Source organism: Oryzias latipes, chromosome 8 (genome assembly GCF_002234675.1).
Source record: "Oryzias latipes chromosome 8, ASM223467v1".
NCBI lineage: Eukaryota > Metazoa > Chordata > Actinopteri > Beloniformes > Adrianichthyidae > Oryzias > Oryzias latipes.
Window position 1 is genome coordinate 25,685,568 of NC_019866.2, and position 19,058 is coordinate 25,704,625.

Below are 19,058 nucleotides of genomic sequence, written 5' to 3' on the forward strand. Positions count from 1 at the left end.
ATGTAACAACAGGAAGGAGAAGGCTGCCAACAAGGAAATCAAAGGTTAAAGACACATGATGTGAAAAATGAGACTTTCTCGTTATATTTTTTTAAGTTCTGCCGCTTGACATTGTTTATAAAATTGACGTATGTAAAGAGACACTTAATGCATTCGTCTCAGGCATAAAGTGTACCACCAACCAGCCTCCAGTCCAACTTTAGAACAAACTAATGTTAAAGTACTTTTCGTTTAGTCTAGTATTTAAAGTTGGAATCGTTTCTAACTCCAAATATATTAAGTCTACTTTTGTTAGTTAAAGTTATGTCACAGTTATGTCACAGTTCATGTATTTCTGATGAACATCACTGACTTTATCATCTTAAATGGAAGGATTTTCAGAATCAATGACAAATATTTTTTGTCTATAGATGCACCAAATACAAAATTGCTCACATTAAGTCTACCAACTTTTTTTCTGACTGAGCGTACATTAAAAACTAATAAATATGCTGGCATTGAATACAGTCTAATGCCATTCTTTTGACCCAAAGAACCAATCTTTCAAACTGAATTCTAAAAGAAACAAGAGCCAGTTCAGTGCTCAGATACTTGGAAGTAGAGTGGTGTGTGTTCTGGTGTGAACACAGACTGATTCACGTGTGAACAGACGGTACACAAATCCAGGAAGTAGGAAATGGAGACTTGATGTGACCTGAACACTAAAACAGCAGCTTTGTCAATAATTTGCTTTTGCCTTGAATATGGTTGAAAACTCCTGTGAACTGAGAAATGAGCTGACTTGTGAAATACTTAAGTTAGTTTCAAGTTGGAGATCTGCTTTAAGAAGAGAAAAAGAAGGAAATATTTATTACAACTCAATTTTATGTATTTAGCCCAATATTACAACAATAGTCGTCAGTGTTGCTCAGGCATGATCCTTTGTGCTACTGCCTAACTTTGTGGCTCTGTGCCGGTACCCAGCCTGGAAGCATGGATATAGTGTTCCCATGCCATCCGTCCACTTTCTGAACTTTCTGAATCCCTTTTGGAGTCATGGGGTTGCTGGAGCCTATCCCAGCCTCTGTTGGAGAACCCTGCACCCTGGATGGGATGACGGTCCAGGGCCACCCTCACACACCACCTCCAAGAGACAGTTTAGAATGACCAACTGACCAGCAATGTCCTGTTTGGACTGTGGGAGGAAGGAGGAGGAGTGCCCAGAAAACCCCCCACATGCAAACCCCTCCCAGAAGGAACCCAGCCAGGGCTCTAACCTCACTGTAAGATGAGAGCGCAAACCACTACACCACCGTCTTCCCCAGTTCCTATGATTCCTCTCATATGCAATCATGATTTATCACTGATTTCTGAACTCAAACTCACTTCTTCATGAGACCTGAGACCAGAAGAGCCGAGCAGGACTGCAGGTCGTCTTAGCAGACTTTTCTAACCTGTCCTCTCCAGCAACTGAGCAAAGCGATCAGAGCGGAAGGCCTCTTGTGTTGGGCTGATTTTACTGTCACAATTGGAGTTATGAATCTTCGGACACATGAGGTGTATATTTGAATAAACCTCTTTTGTATTTGAGGCTAAACTTTGTTCATATTAGTTATATTTATATTCATCATTCCTACGCCTCGCTCCGTTCTCTGGGTGTGGAGAAGGACCTGGCGCTGTGGAAGCAGAGGGAGGAGGAGCTGGAAGGGGCGGATCTGCCATGAGGGCAGCTTAGTTCTGGAAAACTAAGTTGGAAAAAACACATTTTTAGACTTTTTTTAAAACCTTAATTATCGAGGCAAATCTGTTTAAGAAGCTGGAACTTTGTCACGTTTTTACTAGATATTATTCCCAAAAAAGTTCAGAGCGGCTGATGAGAAAATTCTGATGACCCAGCATTCTAGCAGCATTTAAATGCATCATCTACACAATTCTGGAGACGTGAAAGGAGCCTCAAACCTGCTCTGTGCGTAACTGGGATTCAAGGAGTGTTTATTGCCATTTTCAGTGAACAGAGCAGTTTCACAGAATAGGAATTTGCTGCTAATGTGTGACATAAAACATAAGAATAGAAAAAATGAACAGTAAGCAAAATAAAAAATGACACAGTGGTCAGAACAATAAATAGAATAAGTAGTGCAAACTGAGGATGATCAAGGTGCAGGTAGTGGACTGGTGACTGACTGGACATAGAAGTGAAGTTTAAGGGGGAGGAGTTAAAAAGTGTTCATGAGTCTGACTGCAGAGGGAAAGAAACTGTTCCTGTGTCGTGAGGTTCTGGTCCTGATGGACCTTAACCTCCTGCCTGAAGGGAGGGGCTCCAGTAGACCATGTCCAGGGTGAGACGGGTCGGCTGCTATCCGGCCTGCACGTCCCCGAGTTCTGGAGACGTAGAGGTCCTGGACAGATGGAAGGCTGCAGCCAATCACCTTCTCAGCTGAGCGCACAATACGCTGCAGTCTGTTGATGTCCCTGGCTGTGGCTCCAGCGTACCACACCGTGATGGAGGAGGTGATGGTGGATTCTATGATGGCCGTGTAGAACTGAACCATCATCTGGGCCGGCAGCTTGGCTCTCTTCAACTGCCACAGGAAGTACATCCTCTGCTGGGCCTTTTTGAGCAGAGAGCTGATGGACGGCCCCCACTTGAGGTCCTGCGTGATGGTGATGCCGAGGAAACGGACAGAGTCCACTATGGTGATGGGAGAGTCTGTCAGGACGAGGGGGGTGAGGGGGCTGTGACAATCCTGAAGTCCACCATCATCTCCACTGTCTTCCGGGCGTTCAGCTCCAGGTTGTTGACGCTGCACCACGACACCAGCCGGTCCTCCTCCCTCCTGTAGGCAGACTCATCATGGTTAGAGATGAGCCCGATGAGGAGGGTGTCATCTGCAAACTTGATCAATTTGACAGAGTCATGGCTGGAGGTGCAGCAGTTGTTGTACAGGGAGAAGAGCAGAGGGGAAAGTACACAAGAGTTCCTGTGCTGATAGATTGGGTGGTGGAGACATTCTTCCCCAGCCGCACACACAGCTGCACACATTGTGCGTGTTAGGTAATTGGTGTGTAGATGTGTTTGCAGAGCAGCCACTTTGAATTTGTTGCTGTCATTTCAAGTTGTGTGTAAATTCTATTTATTAAGTTTTTGATATTCGAGTGTACATGTGAATACACAATTGTAAATACACACAGTTACACACAAAATGTCTTGTATGCATTACAAATTGAGAATTACATACAACCTGGGGAGAGAATATTCTGTCCATACCAGACACCTGGGATAGCAGGTTCAGGGAATCCACCTGCCAGGCAACCCAGATCAGGGCCAGAAGGACCACAGGGGCCCCAGCACCAGAGAGCGGGGGAGTGCTGGCCCACCCACAGAACACCGCCCCGCTGTGCCAGGGGGCCCCATCCACCAGAGAGCCCCCTGGCCCCAGACGAGCAGCCCACCACCAACCCGGAGTTCTGAGTATCCTCCCGCCCCAACCCCAGGCACAGACCAAGAAAGACCCGCCCTACGCTCCAGGTGACCACCACAAGTCCAGTAGAGAGCAGGGGCCACGGCCCCCCCCTGTCAAAGAGGAGGGTTCCCAAGAGAAGTGGGGGTGCCCCACGAGCGTGGCAAACATGGGCTCCCCCACATGTTGGCGTGTTTAGTGTGGTGGGGTAATAAAAGGGGTACTTAGGGCACTTTGAGGATGTCCCCTATTTGCTGACAGGGCCGTATAAGCCCCCCCCCCCCCCCGCACCACAGGGCTCTCAGCACACGTAAACAAACAACCACTGACTGTAACGGGAACTGGAGCGACGGAGAGTGACGTCACCCATAGAAAGTGGTTCACTTCCGGCTCCAACCAGATGAAGTGCGATGTCATCCTGTCATCCTCCACACGCGGAGGGATCTCCGTCACATCTGGCTGGTACCCGGCGCCGCCAGAAGGGGGCAGCAGCGCGCGGAGCAGCTCGCGATCAGGCCGGAACACTGCCGGGTAGAGAGCGCAGAAAGATGGCAGCCGCGGCGGTGGCTGAGTTTCAGAGAGCGCAGTCTCTCCTCGGAACGGACCGGAACGCTTCCATCGATATTTTACATTCTATAGGTAAGTTTTGATAGAGCGGCCTGGCTCGAGGAAGAAATGATGGCGGAGCGGAGACGCGGAGGGATCCTTCGTGACGCTGTTTGCTAGCTAGCTGACGGACGTCCGTCCCGGTTCCCTTCCCGGTTTGTGGCTGTGAGTCAGCAGCAGCTCACCGGACAGCAGCCTGCCGGTTAGCTCGTTACTTAGCTGGAACTTTGGCGCCAGCTCGGACTCAACTGTTGATCTGATGTCCGTCAGTGACATCGGCCGGCAGGCCTTCAAAAAGCCATAACCTCTGTTATTAGCGGTTATTCTGATCACAACCCGATGATGACGTCACCGACTCCTTTCCTCTGATTGGCTTTGCGTTCGCTTGGTTCAGTCAAGAAATGAGTTTTTAACTATAATAATAACTAAGGAGCAGCATTTCTAGAAGAAAGAGCAGGGTTGAATGCTATATTTCTGGATGAAAACGAGACTTTAAGAGTAATAATTGGTCAAAAAATCATTAAATTAAAGAAAGATGGTCAAAGTTGACCATAAACAAAAGTGAAAACACTAACAAAAAAGATATGTTTGTGAAAAATGCCAGAGCCGTATCGAACCAGCGAGCTTCTGCTCCAAGGATTCCCCATGTATTTAATGGAGGCAGAAATCCTGGAATATCTGGAAAAGTTCAGGGATTTGAAGGAGCAAAGCTGGAAAAAGCTGAAAGAGCTGAACATTTGAATAGTTGAACGGTTAAAGAAGAAAGAGAAGCAGGAAAACAGGATTGGTTGAAGGCTTTCTAGCATTCTCCAATTAGGGATGGGTATCGTTAAGGTTTTAACGGTACTACTACTCTTATCGATACTTTTTGTGAACGAAAAATAAATAAATAAATAAATAACAAATTAAGAACATAAAATATTTTATTTCCTCATTATGCAACAACACTGTTTTTTTAACAAACAAATTTACTTTATACATGAGAATGTTCCAGACAGGATATTCATTTTAATTATTTAATCTAATTATTTTTATTCTTTATGAGTGTGATGTTTCCTTTGATCTTTTGTCCATTTTCCACAACCTTGAATAGACTTTTCTGTCTGTCAAACACCAGAGTTAAGATGAATGAGACGATGGAAACAAATTCACTTTGATGCAGACTCCTTTCTATTTATTTATTTTTGTTTAAATCCAGTAAACCAAATAAATTATATTAATTTTACGAATGACAACTATCATTAGTCGTTAATTATTATTAAGTATTAGGAAGCAGCTGATAGTTTGTCACGGGTCTGGAATCATAAGCGGTGAATCTAAGCCCCGCCTCTCTACCTGTTTGTTTTGTGTAGAACACGCTGTAGCGGCGTGTTCTACACAATCAGCGGAACATACGGTCATCGTAGCAGCAAGGTGACAGGATGGTAGGGGCTCCTTGATGCAAACTTCATTAATTTTACGCAGAAACGGGTGTTCTTAGTCTAAGGCGCTCACGTGTCCCCTACGAGATCGCCACTGACTGTGTGTGCGCTGCCTTGTCTTGTGTGTGTGCGCGCGCGGCGCGTGCTGTCTTAACAACAGCCCCGCCCCCCGTGCACACAAATAGACAGACAGAGCTCTCCGCTTCAACGAGAATACCGAAATTAATATCATCATTAATTAACGGAAAGTTGACTGACTTGGTGAGTTAAATATGGGACACAAAAAAAGAAAAAGTAACTTCTCCAGTACCGCTAGCAGAACCGTTCAGGTCAGATCTTAACGATACTGCGGTCTTGAAGAATGTGGCCCCGGGGCTGGTTCAATACCGGGGGACGGTACCCATCCCTATCTCCAATAATACTAATATTCAGCTCCTTGTGGTGCGGTGTGGGAAACACTCGGTCATGGAGTCCACCCTGAACTGCTGCTTGTGTTTCAGTGAAGCGGGACATCCAGGACACGGATGAGGAGGCGGTCCGTGTCAAAGAGCAGAGCATCCTGGAGCTTGGGGGGCTGCTGGCCAAGACGGGGCAAGCCGCAGGTACCCAGAACATGATGGCACCGGTACCGCAGTGGTCCCTGACCTTCTTTAGGCCGCGGGCCGCTTTCATGAAGTGGCAGTCTGATTGTTTTATTTGAATTGCTGTTTCTGTTAAGTTTTGAGGATGAAGGTTATCTTTGTCCTCTTTACCTGTGCACTAACTTTATGGAGGAACCTTTAAAAGGTGTTCTAGATTTTCCCCTAAACGGTTGAAGTGGAAGCTAAAGAAATCAGACGCCAACTTCAGCCCCGTCTGACCTTTAAGGAGCGACGGATCAATACTAAAAAAAAACGTCAGTGAAAGTAGTATTTTCTACATACGTAATTCTACCATTGGAAAAACTTGATTAGCAGCATCCTTGTAACATCAGACAGCCAGTAGCTGAATATTCTGCATTATTATTATGGTTTGTGGGAACAACTGTCATGATAAATTCCTATTGTGAGTTATCAACCTTCTCGACAGCTAACAATCGGTATAAAAACCCCTTATACCATGGTCCAGGTGAATACTCGATTCTGATTGGCTGCTGTGTGTGCATTGAAAAGTGATATACCACAGGATAACCATACGGTGAAAAAAGAAGTTCCGGTCACCTAGCTTAAATGTTTTGTATCACTGCACCGGCTTCTTTGAAACAACATTTGTCTTCATCATTTGGACAAAAACAAGCGGTAAGAGGAGAACTTTCTCTCTGAACTGATGCTTTATTCAACCCATCGGGGCGATCAGCATATTTATATTGCTTTATATCGCAGAGTCTTGACTGCAGCGGTGGTGCGGCGCGACGTGGACTATTTGATGTGCCGTAAAACATAGTCCGCTTTTTGTGACAAAAGTGACAAATTGTAAAAAAAACAAGAATTAAGGACTAAAAAACGGGTTACTATTTATTTCTTTTGTAAGTGACCATGGTATAATCAGGTTAAAAGCCTTCCAAGTGTGCATGGAAGCCTGAACTGCGTCGGACGGTTCAGGCTTCCACGGCGTGCGTTAAAAAGTGATGATGATTCATTTTTGGGTAATAATTATCAAACTAATAAAAATGGATTTTATTTCCTCATTCATTATTTGTAATATCACAGGGAACTTTCATGCATTCAAACCAAATGGGAACAGTCATCCTGTAATTAGTGTACCGCTGAATCAAGCACCATTAGCTGTCCTCATCATTCTGCTGGTTCTGTAGGTTCATGTTAGGGGGGGCCACACCTGGAAAAAGCAGCTGTTGGAGCTCATAGACTCTGACTGGGCTTCAGTGACCCGTATAGTTTTGTCTGAGTGTCGGCATAGATCCAGGAGAAACCCACCCTGTACAGCTTCAGTGAACAGTCATGCTGCTGCTGGTGGAGGGCAGAGGTGAACCGTTAGGAAAAGAGTACGACGCCACCTCGACGCTGTGGTTGACGGTTAACCACAGCAGTGCTGGGGTTCTCCTTCGTGGTGTCGGACCGTTATCCGTGGCGTCCGTCCTGCTTCACTGAACAGTCTGTTTTTGGGATGTGCTTCAGCCACTTTCAGGGTCGGGGCCTGTGGGGTCGCTGCGCACTAACCCCTGACCAATGTGGGAACGCTGGCCTTCTGGATTCATATGCCACGATTTTCTTACAGAGTTGGGGGGTCTGCTGAAGTATGTGCGCCCCTTCCTCAACTCCATCTCCAAGGCCAAGGCCGCCCGGCTGGTCCGCTCCCTGCTGGACTTGTTCCTGGACATGGAAGCTGCCACGGGCCAAGAAGTGGAGCTCTGCCTAGAATGCATCGACTGGGCCAAGGCTGAGAAGAGGACTTTCCTCAGACAGGCTCTAGAGGTGACACTTTGGCTTCATTACAAAGCAGTAAATATTTCATGGCCTAACCTGCATGTTATGTATTTGGCTCCAAATGAACACCTTTCAAACTCAGAGTAGCTCAGCGCTTCTCAAATAGTGGGGCGGGCCACGCGGTGCCAGGGGGGGCGGTTTTAGGCACAGGTAATACGGGCAATTGTTCTGGGGGGCGGCGGTGACAGCGGCTCAGTGCTTGGAGGAAAACCTGGTCCTCTGTTGGTTTCCTGTTATCTGTTCTATCAGAGTTTGTAACAGCCTAAAGGCCCGTACACACCGGGACGAATTTTTGGTTTGACGCGCCGCGTCAAAAACTATTCGACCAATGAGAACGGCGCTTTTGCACACGTGTCTGGAGCTTCTGAAGTTACAGTAAAACACAACTTGGGGGCGCTCAAACACAAAACTGCCTTGCTGAGCACACATACCAGCGAAGAAGATAGACGCCAAGTAGCGTCTACACTGCCGCGAAGAAATAATGACGGACATTCTAAAATATCCCCCAAAACGCTCCTGATACATTTTCAGCTCTTGTACCAGTCGATAAAACTCCCCATGTTCTTCTCTTCTTGTAACCATGGGATGTACCCAAAATCGGCGTCTTTTCCGGCGTCTTTCATCATCAACAGAACTATAATTTCTTCATCGCTGGAACTGGAGCTGCAGCTGCTGCTGCTTGAAATATTCATGTTTTTTTTGTATTATTCTGACTAGCACGTAAATACTTGCTCTCTTCTTCTGAGTGAAAAGCGACTTTAAGAAGCGTAAAGTTGCGCAGCGCCACCTTGTGTACAGGAGTATTTCTGTTTACATTAAGCGCCATCTAATGTCAGGGAATGAAATTGCATGTTCGCTCGGCTCATCGTCAGCGAAAATCGCCTGGGTGTGAACACAAAAGACGTGTTGAAAGACGCTGGCGAATATTCGTCCCGGTGTGTACGGGCCTTGAAACTGAACTACCGTCCCTGCAGCTGCTGCCGTGTCCTGTCACACGCGTGTGCGAGGAGGAGAGGGGAGGGGTCATGGGCTCAGGCTGCAGGTGGAACACAGAGAGCAGCCGGGATTCTCGTGCCTTTAAATTCCTCAGCTCATGCTAATAATGTCATTCTTTATGAACTATTGTAGACATTTTGATGTCTTTATTTTCCATAAATGTCTTCTTTGTCTGCCTGTGGTTTAGTTGGTGTCAGTATTTGACATAAAGACAGCTGGTAAAGCAGGAAAACAGCTGCACTTTATGACATCATAATATAAACAATCCATCATTTAGAAATAAAATCAACACAATGTTTATTATCTGTGTCTTCAGACTAAAAACCATAAATATATTTGTGTTGCTGTGTTACTGTTTCAGATCAATTTACATGTATTATTATTTATTTATTTTCTCCGCATCAAATGGTTCAGTTGGTGAGAATGTTTCTAGTTTACATAATGACTGACAGATTTGATTATTTCAGGCACTTTAAGCTTCTTTTCTGTTTTAGACTAGAACTGTTTCTGTGGCTAAATAAAGTTAATATTTAATTAGGTGGATTTATGTTGATTTTTTTTCTTTTGTTAACGTTAAAAGATACAATTTTAGGTATACTTACACAATTTTTATAGATACTAACCTATATATTGTCACCACACAAGTGTTTGTGTGTGGGACATTTTCTTTTTCCTGGGGGGGGGGGGGGGCGGGGGGGGCTGGCAAAAAGCCCTCCCTCCTTTTCCAAACGGGGAACAGAAAAAATGTTTGAGAACCACTTCAATCAGCTTCAGAACAGTCTTTGGGGGGGGGTTGTGTCTGTTGGGTAGGTTAAAGGTTAACTGGACCTACGGCTGCTTTAACCTCACATGTTTCTCAGTTTAAACTTTGATTGATTCCTGAACATCTCCATGTGACCTTCTAAGACGCTGCAGCCCAGAATCTTCCTGCTCTTTTTCCATCTTTTCCCAAAGATCCGTCGTTTTATTTATGCTGAAGTTTGACTTTATTTACTCTGGAAACTTTCAGGGAACTTTTAATGTCACCTGACAAACCAATGAGAAGCTGCTGATGCTGATACTGTTTCTTGGTGTTCTATTCACCTGTTTTTTACAGCAGAGTTTTTTTGTTGGTGACGTTCGGCTGGATCAGCTGCTGTGGCCCTTCAGCATTGGTAAAGAAACCATGTCGGTGGATCTGTGAGCACAGCTTTAGTGCTCAGGCCTGCAGAAAGTGAGCGCTGTAGGACAGAAACCACATTAGTAGTTAAAGGAAACCAGTGCTGCCTTGTAGAAACGCCGGTGGAAGTCAGTACTTTGCACTAAAACGTTTTTCTCTTCAGGGTTTGATGTTGACACTCAGGAGGCTCTTTTCCTGTACGTTAGGGTTGAAAAGCTCCCACAGACACTCATGCATTCACGTCTGCTCTCACCAGGCTCGCCTCGTCTCCCTGTACTTTGACACCAAGTCCTACCAGGAGGCCCTCCAGCTGGGTGAGCGGGAACCTTCTACTGGGATTGAATTGAATCCCCTTTGGCTCCTTTGTAGAGATCTGCTCAGTTGCATCAGAAATGCTTAGTGCTCCAGTCAGAATCCCAGTGAAGAGCTGGTTGGGTGTCTTTCCTCTCGTCCCCCCCTTCAGGCTCCCAGCTGCTACAGGAGCTGAAGAAGATGGACGACAAGGCCTTGCTGGTTGAGGTTCAGCTGCTGGAGAGTAAAACCTACCACGCTCTGAGTAACCTGCCCAAGGCCCGAGCTGCCCTCACCTCTGCCAGGACCACGGCCAATGCCATCTACTGCCCCCCCAAGCTACAAGCAGCCTTAGACATGCAGTCAGGTGCCCACTAGGCAGTGCAAACATCCCTGTTGGAGCGCCTTTCTGCTGACCTTGGCATGACCGTGATCTGCTGTGTTTTCAGGGATCATCCACGCAGCAGAGGAAAAGGACTGGAAGACTGCATACTCCTACTTCTTTGAGGCCTTTGAGGGCTACGACTCCATCGACAGCCCAAAAGCCATCACAGCTCTCAAATACATGCTGCTCTGCAAGATCATGCTCAACCTGTGAGTCCTCTATTCCCAGTGGGAGGAGAGCTGCCAGCTGTCAGACGCTCATCACAGGGCTCTGTCTTCTTTTATAGGCCAGATGAAGTCCAGTCTCTCATCAGTGGCAAGCTGGCTCTGCGCTACGCCGGCAGACAGGTATCCCTCCCAGGAGTTCCAGCTGACACTGTCCTTCCCTGCATGTCGAAGCGCACTGGGGTTCTACAGCTAGCCCACCTTTGAGTCCAGACCTGAATCCCCTGAGAGGGGGATGCTCTGAAGACCTGGCAACATTTCGTCTAGTTAAACCTCTCAGGGTGTGCTGGACGGGGTTCCTGTGGGGGTCTTTAAAAGTCTTTCAAGTCTTGTATTTTCTGAGCTCAGCCTTAAAAGTTCTGCGTGACACGTCTCCGTATCACATTTCATTTCAAAAATGTAATTTCTCAATCCCAAATATTTTGATCAAATACTGTGGCCACGTGTGTCGAAAGAAGCTTAACATGGAACAATGGGGGTGGAGGGTTAGATTCCTGTGCCAAGTCTGTGGCCCACTTCATGTACGTCAGAGGAAAAGAGCAAACGCCTTTGACCGCGTTCCTGAAGCCATCCAGCCAGTTGCTGCGCGCCTTAAGCTGCAGATGCTAGCAGCCGGCTGCGTCTGCGGCCCGTCTCGCCACGACCGCGGCTGGTCGATCTGCACGCGTGTTTTAGCTCCACGCTGAGAGCAGAGCTGTTACCAAGCAGCGGTCCTGCAGTGGAAACAAAGCCAGAAAACGGTCATGGATTGGAACATCTGGGATCCAAAGAAGTTGTTCCAGAAATGATCCGTCTGACAGGAAAGGACTTCCTTCCTCTTCCTCAGTACAGATGGAGTTAGGTCCAGAAGTTGGTTTTAACTTTTGATATGTCGAAGGTCCTAAACAGTCTGAAATTTAAGTTTGAAGGAACGAGTAGACGTCTGTTTGGAGACACGGTCAGATCCTGCATGAAGGGAGAAACCGGCAGAACAGTCAGTCCTCTAAACCAGGCCTGTCCAAAGCCGGGCCTGCCGGGCAGTTATTCCTCATCATGTTGGCTTGACGGCGCGTGACATCACGGTGCGTGACCTGACAGCGCCTGACCTGACGGCGCCTGACCTGACGGCGCCTGACCTGACGGCGCCTGACCTGACGGCGCCTGACCTGACGGCGCCTGACCTGACGGCGCCTGACCTGACGGCGCCTGACCTGACGGCGCCTGACCTGACGGCGCCTGACCTGACGGCGCGTTTCTGACACTATGGTTGGTTCTGGGTCAGGACAGAGCTCTGCGTTTCTCACTGAAAGCTTTCCCCACAGACTGAATCCCTCAAGTGCGTGGCTCAGGCCAGCAAGAAGCGCTCACTGGCCGACTTTGAAGAGGTGAGTGGAGTTCAGGCGTTTGTGCGCCGGAGTCTGCCTCCTGTGCTTAACTCCATGATGAAGATGTTTGTTTGCTGACGTCCCGCAGACACTGACGGAGTACAAAACGGAGCTGAGGGACGACACCATCATCAGCACCCATCTGACCAAGCTGTACGACAAGCTGCTGGAGCAGAACCTCATCCGGGTCATCGAACCCTTCTCCAGAGTGCAGGTCTCCCCTTTCTCCTCTTATTGTAGAGTTGAGGGAATAATCTGGAGGTTTCCCTCTGGAAGGGGGGCGGCAGCGGCGGCTAAACACGAGCAGCCTCAGGGCTCACTAGGATGTGAAGGTTCAGGACACGTCTGCTGTCTGCACATTGACATCATGTATGTGCACGATGGTTGAAGACTGACATGCAGAACCTGGAACGCCGTTTGCTATTCCTACATCCAGAAGATCCTTGATGGTGTCAGAAAGAAGCTCACACATTTGTTAGGACAGATGTGAGGACACTCTCTGACTTTAGGACGGCTGCTTCCTAGTGAGGCTTTGTGCATCACACAGACAGAGATGCTTGTGTTGTCAGTCCGTCCTCATGGTTCTGAGGACAGTTCTGGACGGCCTGGTTGTGGGTCAGAGCAGAGCTTTGCTTGTGTGCCTTGCACTGAATCCTGAATCCTGGTGTTTGCCCGATTGCAGATTGCTCACATCTCCTCCCTCATCCACCTACCTAAGGTAAGTTCAGGTCCCCAGCAGGACTGTCTGCTGCTGGGATGGGATCTTCTGATCCGACTGCATCTCCTCACAGGGCGACGTGGAACGGAAACTGTCTCAGATGATTCTGGATAAGAAGTTTCATGGTGCGTAGTCTTTACCATGCTCTCCCTGCCACTTCCTGTGGATGGCTGTCAGAAGTGTGAACTGTCCTCTGGCAGGTATTTTGGATCAAGGTGAAGGTGTGCTGATTGTCTTTGATGAACCCGCCGTGGACAAAACCTACGAGACAGCACTGGAAACTATTCAGAATATGAGCAAAGTGGTGGATTCGCTGTACAACAAAGCAAAGAAGCTCACATAAGGTCAGCAGATTTCTGTGTTTCAAGCATTTGAATGTGGTCTGAATCCACCTGCAGCCTTTCACTCCTGTAGCAGCTTTGGGCTGTCTCCTCTCCTATTGTCGGAGGTACATGTGATGCTTTGAACCGGTCATTTTGGAATATTTCATAGTCTAATTTTATATTTCTATGCCCTTCAAGGCATTTTTGTGAAATACGCTGCAAAAATAAAGCTGACTTCCTAGAACCAAATCTCTACAAAGCAAACATTTTGAAAGGATAAAAGCAGATTTGAACCATTGACTGTATATGAGAACTGGACTGAGCGACTCCGCCCCCTTGGGGTTCGTCTGTAGAGGCATAAACACCGTTCTTTTTTAAAATCTTCTTGATAATCATCTGTTTTTTACGTTTTATTTTAAATTATTCAAGTTCTAAACTGACCAATCAGATGCCTCAATAAAATTCTCTAATGTCACGCCCAACGTGTGAAACGCTGGACTGACCACGCCTACTTTCAATGCTAGGGGTGTGGCCTTCCATCCAGCTCACTCGTGATTGGTGAGAGTGGTCGCCATAGGAATAACTGGGATTATTTGGACCAATCACTGCATAGTGATGTCATCTGGCCCCAACATGGCGGCGTCTGTGTGGCTAAAAACAGCGACTGAATTGGCCTCATTTGGTTGGAGGGTTTCTGTGGTGACGTCACACTGACTCACTCAGGATTTTAGCCCCCCCTTTAGTCTAGAAGGGGCATCCCGATGGGGGGGGGGGGGGGGGGGGGGGGGCCTTTACTGATCCGTGGCAGGTTTCCTTCCGGCTCTGTGCTACAGATCAATAAGGTTTGATCAGAATCTCTGCTTAGAGGTGTGTCCTGTTGATGGGCGTGGAAGTGGGCTGACCGCCCTATTGCCCCAAGAGAAAGTTCAATAAAGGTCATGGTTCTTCTGTTATCACTTATCGTTCTTTTTCACATACATGACATGTTTGGACATGTGTGTGACAAAAAACCCAACAGTGTCTGATAACAGAAGGACCTAAGGAGTCAGTGGAACAGAAACGTAGTCAGACCTCCGGGTTCTGACGGTCCCGTGTTTCTGTTTTCATGGGAACTTCAGTGTCTCCACATATTTTCAGACCACCACATGAACGATATTCATGATCTGCTCTCCAAATGACGCCGGTCCTCTCCGCAGAGCTGCAGAGACGTTGGCCGCCGTGAGCCTACCAGCAAACATCTGGGCTTCTTTTTCACAGAGAGGAATCGGACGTCCCGGCTGGAGGGACGCGGCGCCGTCTGTGGATCTGGCACCGCTGTGCGAGAGCAACGAGGAATGGAAACCCTTCAAGCCAAAACCACAGAAGAAGAAGCCAACAGGACCCCCTCCTCTAGCAACTACCCCCACCCTTGTTGCTCTCCTCCAGTGTGTTCAGGCGCCGGGCGCCGCCCCGTGGACGTCATGGCGCTGCACTCTGTGGGGAGATCTGGACACGCCTCTCTTTGTGCTGGACGTCAACAATCTGACCTGTAGAAACGTATCAAACACAAGCGGCAGAGAGACTCTGAGGCTGGAGGTTCCTGTTTGCAGCTGCAGACCTGAAACTGGCTTTTCTATGGCCCCCCATGCTGGACGCACTGGTGAGGCCCCCTGCTGACCCCCCCCCTGAACCACAGACTTCCTGTTAGTTTGGAAAGGCCACGCCTTCTTATCACCTGTGAGACGAGGGGAAAGCCCCACCCGTTGGCCGGTGTGTCCATGTTTCAGCGGCAGTTCACTGTAAAAAATCCACCTGTACACATGTGGGGGGGGACGCTTCAACGGCGCCAACACGGAAGGGGAGGGTGTCTGTGAATAAAAGAAATGAACTTCTGCTGGTGGTTGATTCTGATGACAAAAACTTCTGAACCTCCAAACTTCTTTTTGTTGACTCATTGGAATGAAAGAGAAAAGCTGACATGAAGGAGCAGATGAGCGATTCTCCATCACTGATACTGTGGAGCTGCAGCTCTTTTTTTTTTTTTTTTTCCTTTTTTAACTTGTCCTGTCCAACAGCTAGGCAAACAGATGAGAGCTGAGGGCCTCTTGTGTTGGACATATTTTATTTTAACAAGAGGGGTTATTCATCTTCAGACAAACCAAAGGTATGTCTGAATAAACCCCTTTTGTAATTGAGGCCAAAATTTATTAATTTCAATCATGTTTGAAAATCTTTGGTGTTGGACCGGACGGAAAAGGAAAGAAGGGAAGAAGAGAGAGGGACGTTAGAGAGAGGGGGGGGTAGGAGGGTGATAATAGGAGGGGAAGGGGGATAAGACCATGAAGCAGCATAGAGCAGACAGGTTTACTGGTTGTTTATCGTTACGGTACGGTTCAAATGTAGTACAAAAAGGGCGGGGCCTGTTTACACACACTCAAATATTATCAACACACCTGCTAGCCGCAAAAATGTCCACATGTCAACATGCACACAAAACAGATAGTGTTCACGAACGCATACCTATGCCTTTAAACCAACTAGTGTGAAATCTTTCATTCATTCAATCATGCAAACTATTAGTGCAAAGGTGAGCTAACACCTGTGCTCAGGTGAGTGTTTATGTTCTTCTAAAATGGATGGTGGAATGTGAAAAGAAGGAGGAGGAGCGCCCAGCCACCCCCACACCCATACCCCCGCCGCAGCAGCAGCGGCAGCCGGAATTCCCCCAACGCCACACGGGAACAGGCAGGGAACAACCGCCCCCCGGGCGACCAAGACCGCCACCCAGGCCAGGGCCAGCAGGACCGCCGCGAGGCCCCCAGAGCCAGAGAGCAGGGAGGCGCGGAGGGAAAGAGAGCGCCGCCCCAGGAAAGCAGCCCAACGCAGGGCCCCACCGGAGAGGGACGCCCACAGCCCCAGACGAGCACCCCACCACCACCCAGGAGTTCCGGGCATCCCCCCGCCCCGACCCCAGGTACGAGCCAGGACCCCCCAAGGGAGACCCGCTCCGCACTCCAGGCAGCCACCCACCCGGCCCACGGTTGGTCCAGGTAGGAGCAAGGCAGGGGCCCGCCGCCCCCGCCCAGGAGGGGGGAACCCCGGGGAAAAAAGGGCGGCCCACAAGGGATGTTATAAATATGGCCCGACCAGGCTCGGCCATGTTGGAAGTTTGGCGGGGCCCAGCGCCCAGGGGCAAGGACCAGGACCCACCCCCCAGGGACACGAACACCCCCGGCTCAGGTGTAATATGAACCCCCCCACCGTGCGGAGAGAGCACCGCCGGGCCCAGGGAGCCGGCACCCAAGGGACACGGCCGCCATCGCCAAGGGGCCCGCACCCCCCACCAGGGAAGGGGTAGGGGACAGATGGACCCAGGTCCCACCTTCCTTGTAAAATGTGTGTGCGTGTATGGGTGTTTGAGAGGGTGTTTGTGTGCATGTGTGTGTGTTTATGTTTGAATGTATATATTGAAGGGGGAGGGGTGTGTGTACTAAGGGGGGTGCAGTTAAAATTGGCGAGTAGGGCACTAAGGGGACATCTCCTGATTACTCACAGTGATGTCCCCTCACCCTCCACACCAAGGGGCCCTAAATGTCTAAGGTGCGGTTAAAATTGGCGGGTAGGGTGCCAGGAGGACATCTGCTGCTTGCTTGCAGTGATGTCCAAGCACCCCCCCTACCAAGGACCCTACATGTCTAAGGTGCAAATAAAACCGAAAGAGGGGGGGCCCACTCCATACGGCAACCATAGGAGGGGGGCCACTCCCAAGTAGCCCCCCCCCAAGGCGCATCGCAGGCTAAGCCCCCCCACCCCCTCACCCTAATATGAGGTTATATAAGGAAGGGGGTAAGTTGGGGACAGCTGGTAGACTGTCCCCCGGTGGTCAAACAGCCGTCCCCCAGCCCACCCCCAGCAAAGGGGCCAGGGCCACCCAGCCCAGGGGCCCACCCCCGGAGGCGCCGACACCCCAGGCCCGGCACCACCCACCCCACACAGAGAGAGAGGAGCCAGAAAGCGTCGCCCCCCCCCCGGAGCAAGCCCAGGCCCCCACCCCCAGACGCCGGCCCTAGAAGAGCTCTGGTCAGGCCTCGACGGGACCGAGGAGGCCAACCGGCCGAGGCAACCACTGATTGCCTCAGCGGAGACCCCGACCCGCTATCCCCCCCGACCCGTACTAATAATGGGCCCCCCCTCCCCCCCAGAACGCCCCCCCACAGGACAGGGCCGACAAGCCCCCCACCCCACCCCACCCCAGACCCCGCAGCTCTGCTACTGCATGGGGGGCATTTACAGGTAAAGCCGTCCACCTCTGGTTAGAGGAGGCCGGTCCCACGCGTGCAGCGGAGCAGACGTCCCACCGGGGGACGGAGAAAGGGCGTCAGTGTGAGCACGTCTCAGAGGAAGTTCCATTGGCCGATCTGCATGTCAATCACGTGAAGAATGACATGGTGAGGATTTGCTGACAGATTGAACAAATGTTCATCTTCTTATGAACCCGTTTTGTCTCTTTCGGGGTCACGGGGCTGCTGGAGCCTATCCTGGCTACTCGTGGGGGCATCCTGGACAGGATGGATGATTGAATCCATCAGAGGACCAGTCTGTCACAGGGCCACGATCACACACCCATGCACGCTCACATGCACACCTACAGACAACTTAGAGGAAGCAATGAAGCATGTTTTGGACAGCCACACACGCACAGGAGAACATGCTAACTCCACACAGAAAGGCCCCCCAGCCGGGACTTGAACCACAGGACCTGTGAGGCTAGAGCGCTAACCACTGCTCCACCGTTACAAATGTGTGTACCCACTCTGTTTGCTCATTGGTCAAGTCAGCATTCTTTGGAGGATTGTTGAATGTATAGCAGTTCAGTTTTCCTGAGTAGACCTCCCCTCATGTGTGCAGGAGTCACACGGCTCTGGTCTTCACCTGGAAATGACGTTCATATTCCTCTCCTGGGAAAACATCCATGACTTGGGTTCAAAGGTCCTCCTCATCCATCTGCTCATCTGAGTGAGGGTGTGTTGGTCCAGCACTGATCCACCGTTTGTGCCGTCAGTCACAATAAAACATAAAATGAGGGATTCCTCCTGACCCTGGAGAAGAGGGGGAGGAGCCACAGAAGAAGGATCCGGCGAGCTTTTGTCGTATAGATCGGGGGACATTTTTAGCTTTCATTCATTTAAAATCCATGATGGCGGGGAGGAAGATGACCACACATCCCTGCTCATAGATAGTTTTATTGACTTACGGTCACATTAAAGGAATGTTTAATGCAAACTAAAATGTCACAGCATAGAAACATATTTTGCATTAAATGTTAATTGTGGCAACAAAGGCTAATTGATGGATTAATAATAATAAAAAGATTCTATCTTTTCAGGAATGGAGACAGTATAATTAATGTGTTAAATATCAACTTTATGACTATTCTGTTTATTATAACAGTCTTCCTGTTATAATGTTGACATATTGTGTGATTTTAGAACAATATTAGTGGAGAAAACAGCAATGTTCCTCTTTTCCAAAGAGGACAGGAAAGCTTTCAGGGACTGACTGAAGACAGCAGCAGAGCCTGTTTGGATGGAGACGACATGACAGTGGGGGGGGGGGGGGGGGGGCAGTCACCTAAAGAGAATCTTATGATGTAATAAATAGTTGATTTTTAGCTTTATGTTGTGGGAATCATTTGTGTTTTACAATTCTTTGTTTTGGTTTTTCAGTTA

The 19,058-nt window shown here is 48.9% G+C and overlaps 1 protein-coding gene across 3 annotated transcripts; it reads left to right on the forward strand.

Annotated features, from left to right (window-relative positions):
- The first annotated feature begins 3,896 nt into the window (after positions 1 to 3,896).
- On the forward strand, positions 3,897 to 15,223 carry LOC101174330 (26S proteasome non-ATPase regulatory subunit 11A). 3 transcript variants are annotated; one of them, XM_011473062.3, is made up of 13 exons: positions 3,897 to 4,079; positions 5,968 to 6,069; positions 7,682 to 7,878; positions 10,302 to 10,359; positions 10,509 to 10,703; positions 10,786 to 10,930; positions 11,008 to 11,068; positions 12,247 to 12,309; positions 12,398 to 12,523; positions 12,992 to 13,027; positions 13,101 to 13,152; positions 13,228 to 13,371; positions 14,547 to 15,223. In XM_011473062.3, the coding sequence occupies exons 1-12, from the start codon at positions 3,989 to 3,991 to the stop codon at positions 13,368 to 13,370; spliced, it is 1,269 nt and encodes a 422-aa protein (XP_011471364.1). In that variant the 5' UTR covers positions 3,897 to 3,988; the 3' UTR covers position 13,371; positions 14,547 to 15,223. The 3 variants fall into 3 exon arrangements, with proteins under 3 accessions (XP_011471364.1, XP_020557328.1, XP_004086469.1); XM_020701669.2 differs by lacking the exon at positions 14,547 to 15,223 and adding an exon at positions 13,875 to 14,028; XM_004086421.4 differs by having other exon boundaries at positions 3,898 to 4,079; positions 14,608 to 15,223.
- Positions 15,224 to 19,058: the final 3,835 nt, after the last annotated feature.

What these genes read in the sequence shown, in the direction of transcription:
- LOC101174330 (XM_011473062.3), top strand. Translation starts at nt 3,989, where the DNA reads ATGGCAGCCGCGGCGGTGGCTGAGTTTCAGAGAGCGCAGTCTCTCCTC. An exon ending in TGCGCTACGCCGGCAGACAG is followed by an intron (nt 11,069 to 12,246) that starts GTATCCCTCCCA and finishes CTTTCCCCACAG; the next exon opens with ACTGAATCCCTCAAGTGCGT. An exon ending in CACTGGCCGACTTTGAAGAG is followed by an intron (nt 12,310 to 12,397) that starts GTGAGTGGAGTT and finishes GACGTCCCGCAG; the next exon opens with ACACTGACGGAGTACAAAAC.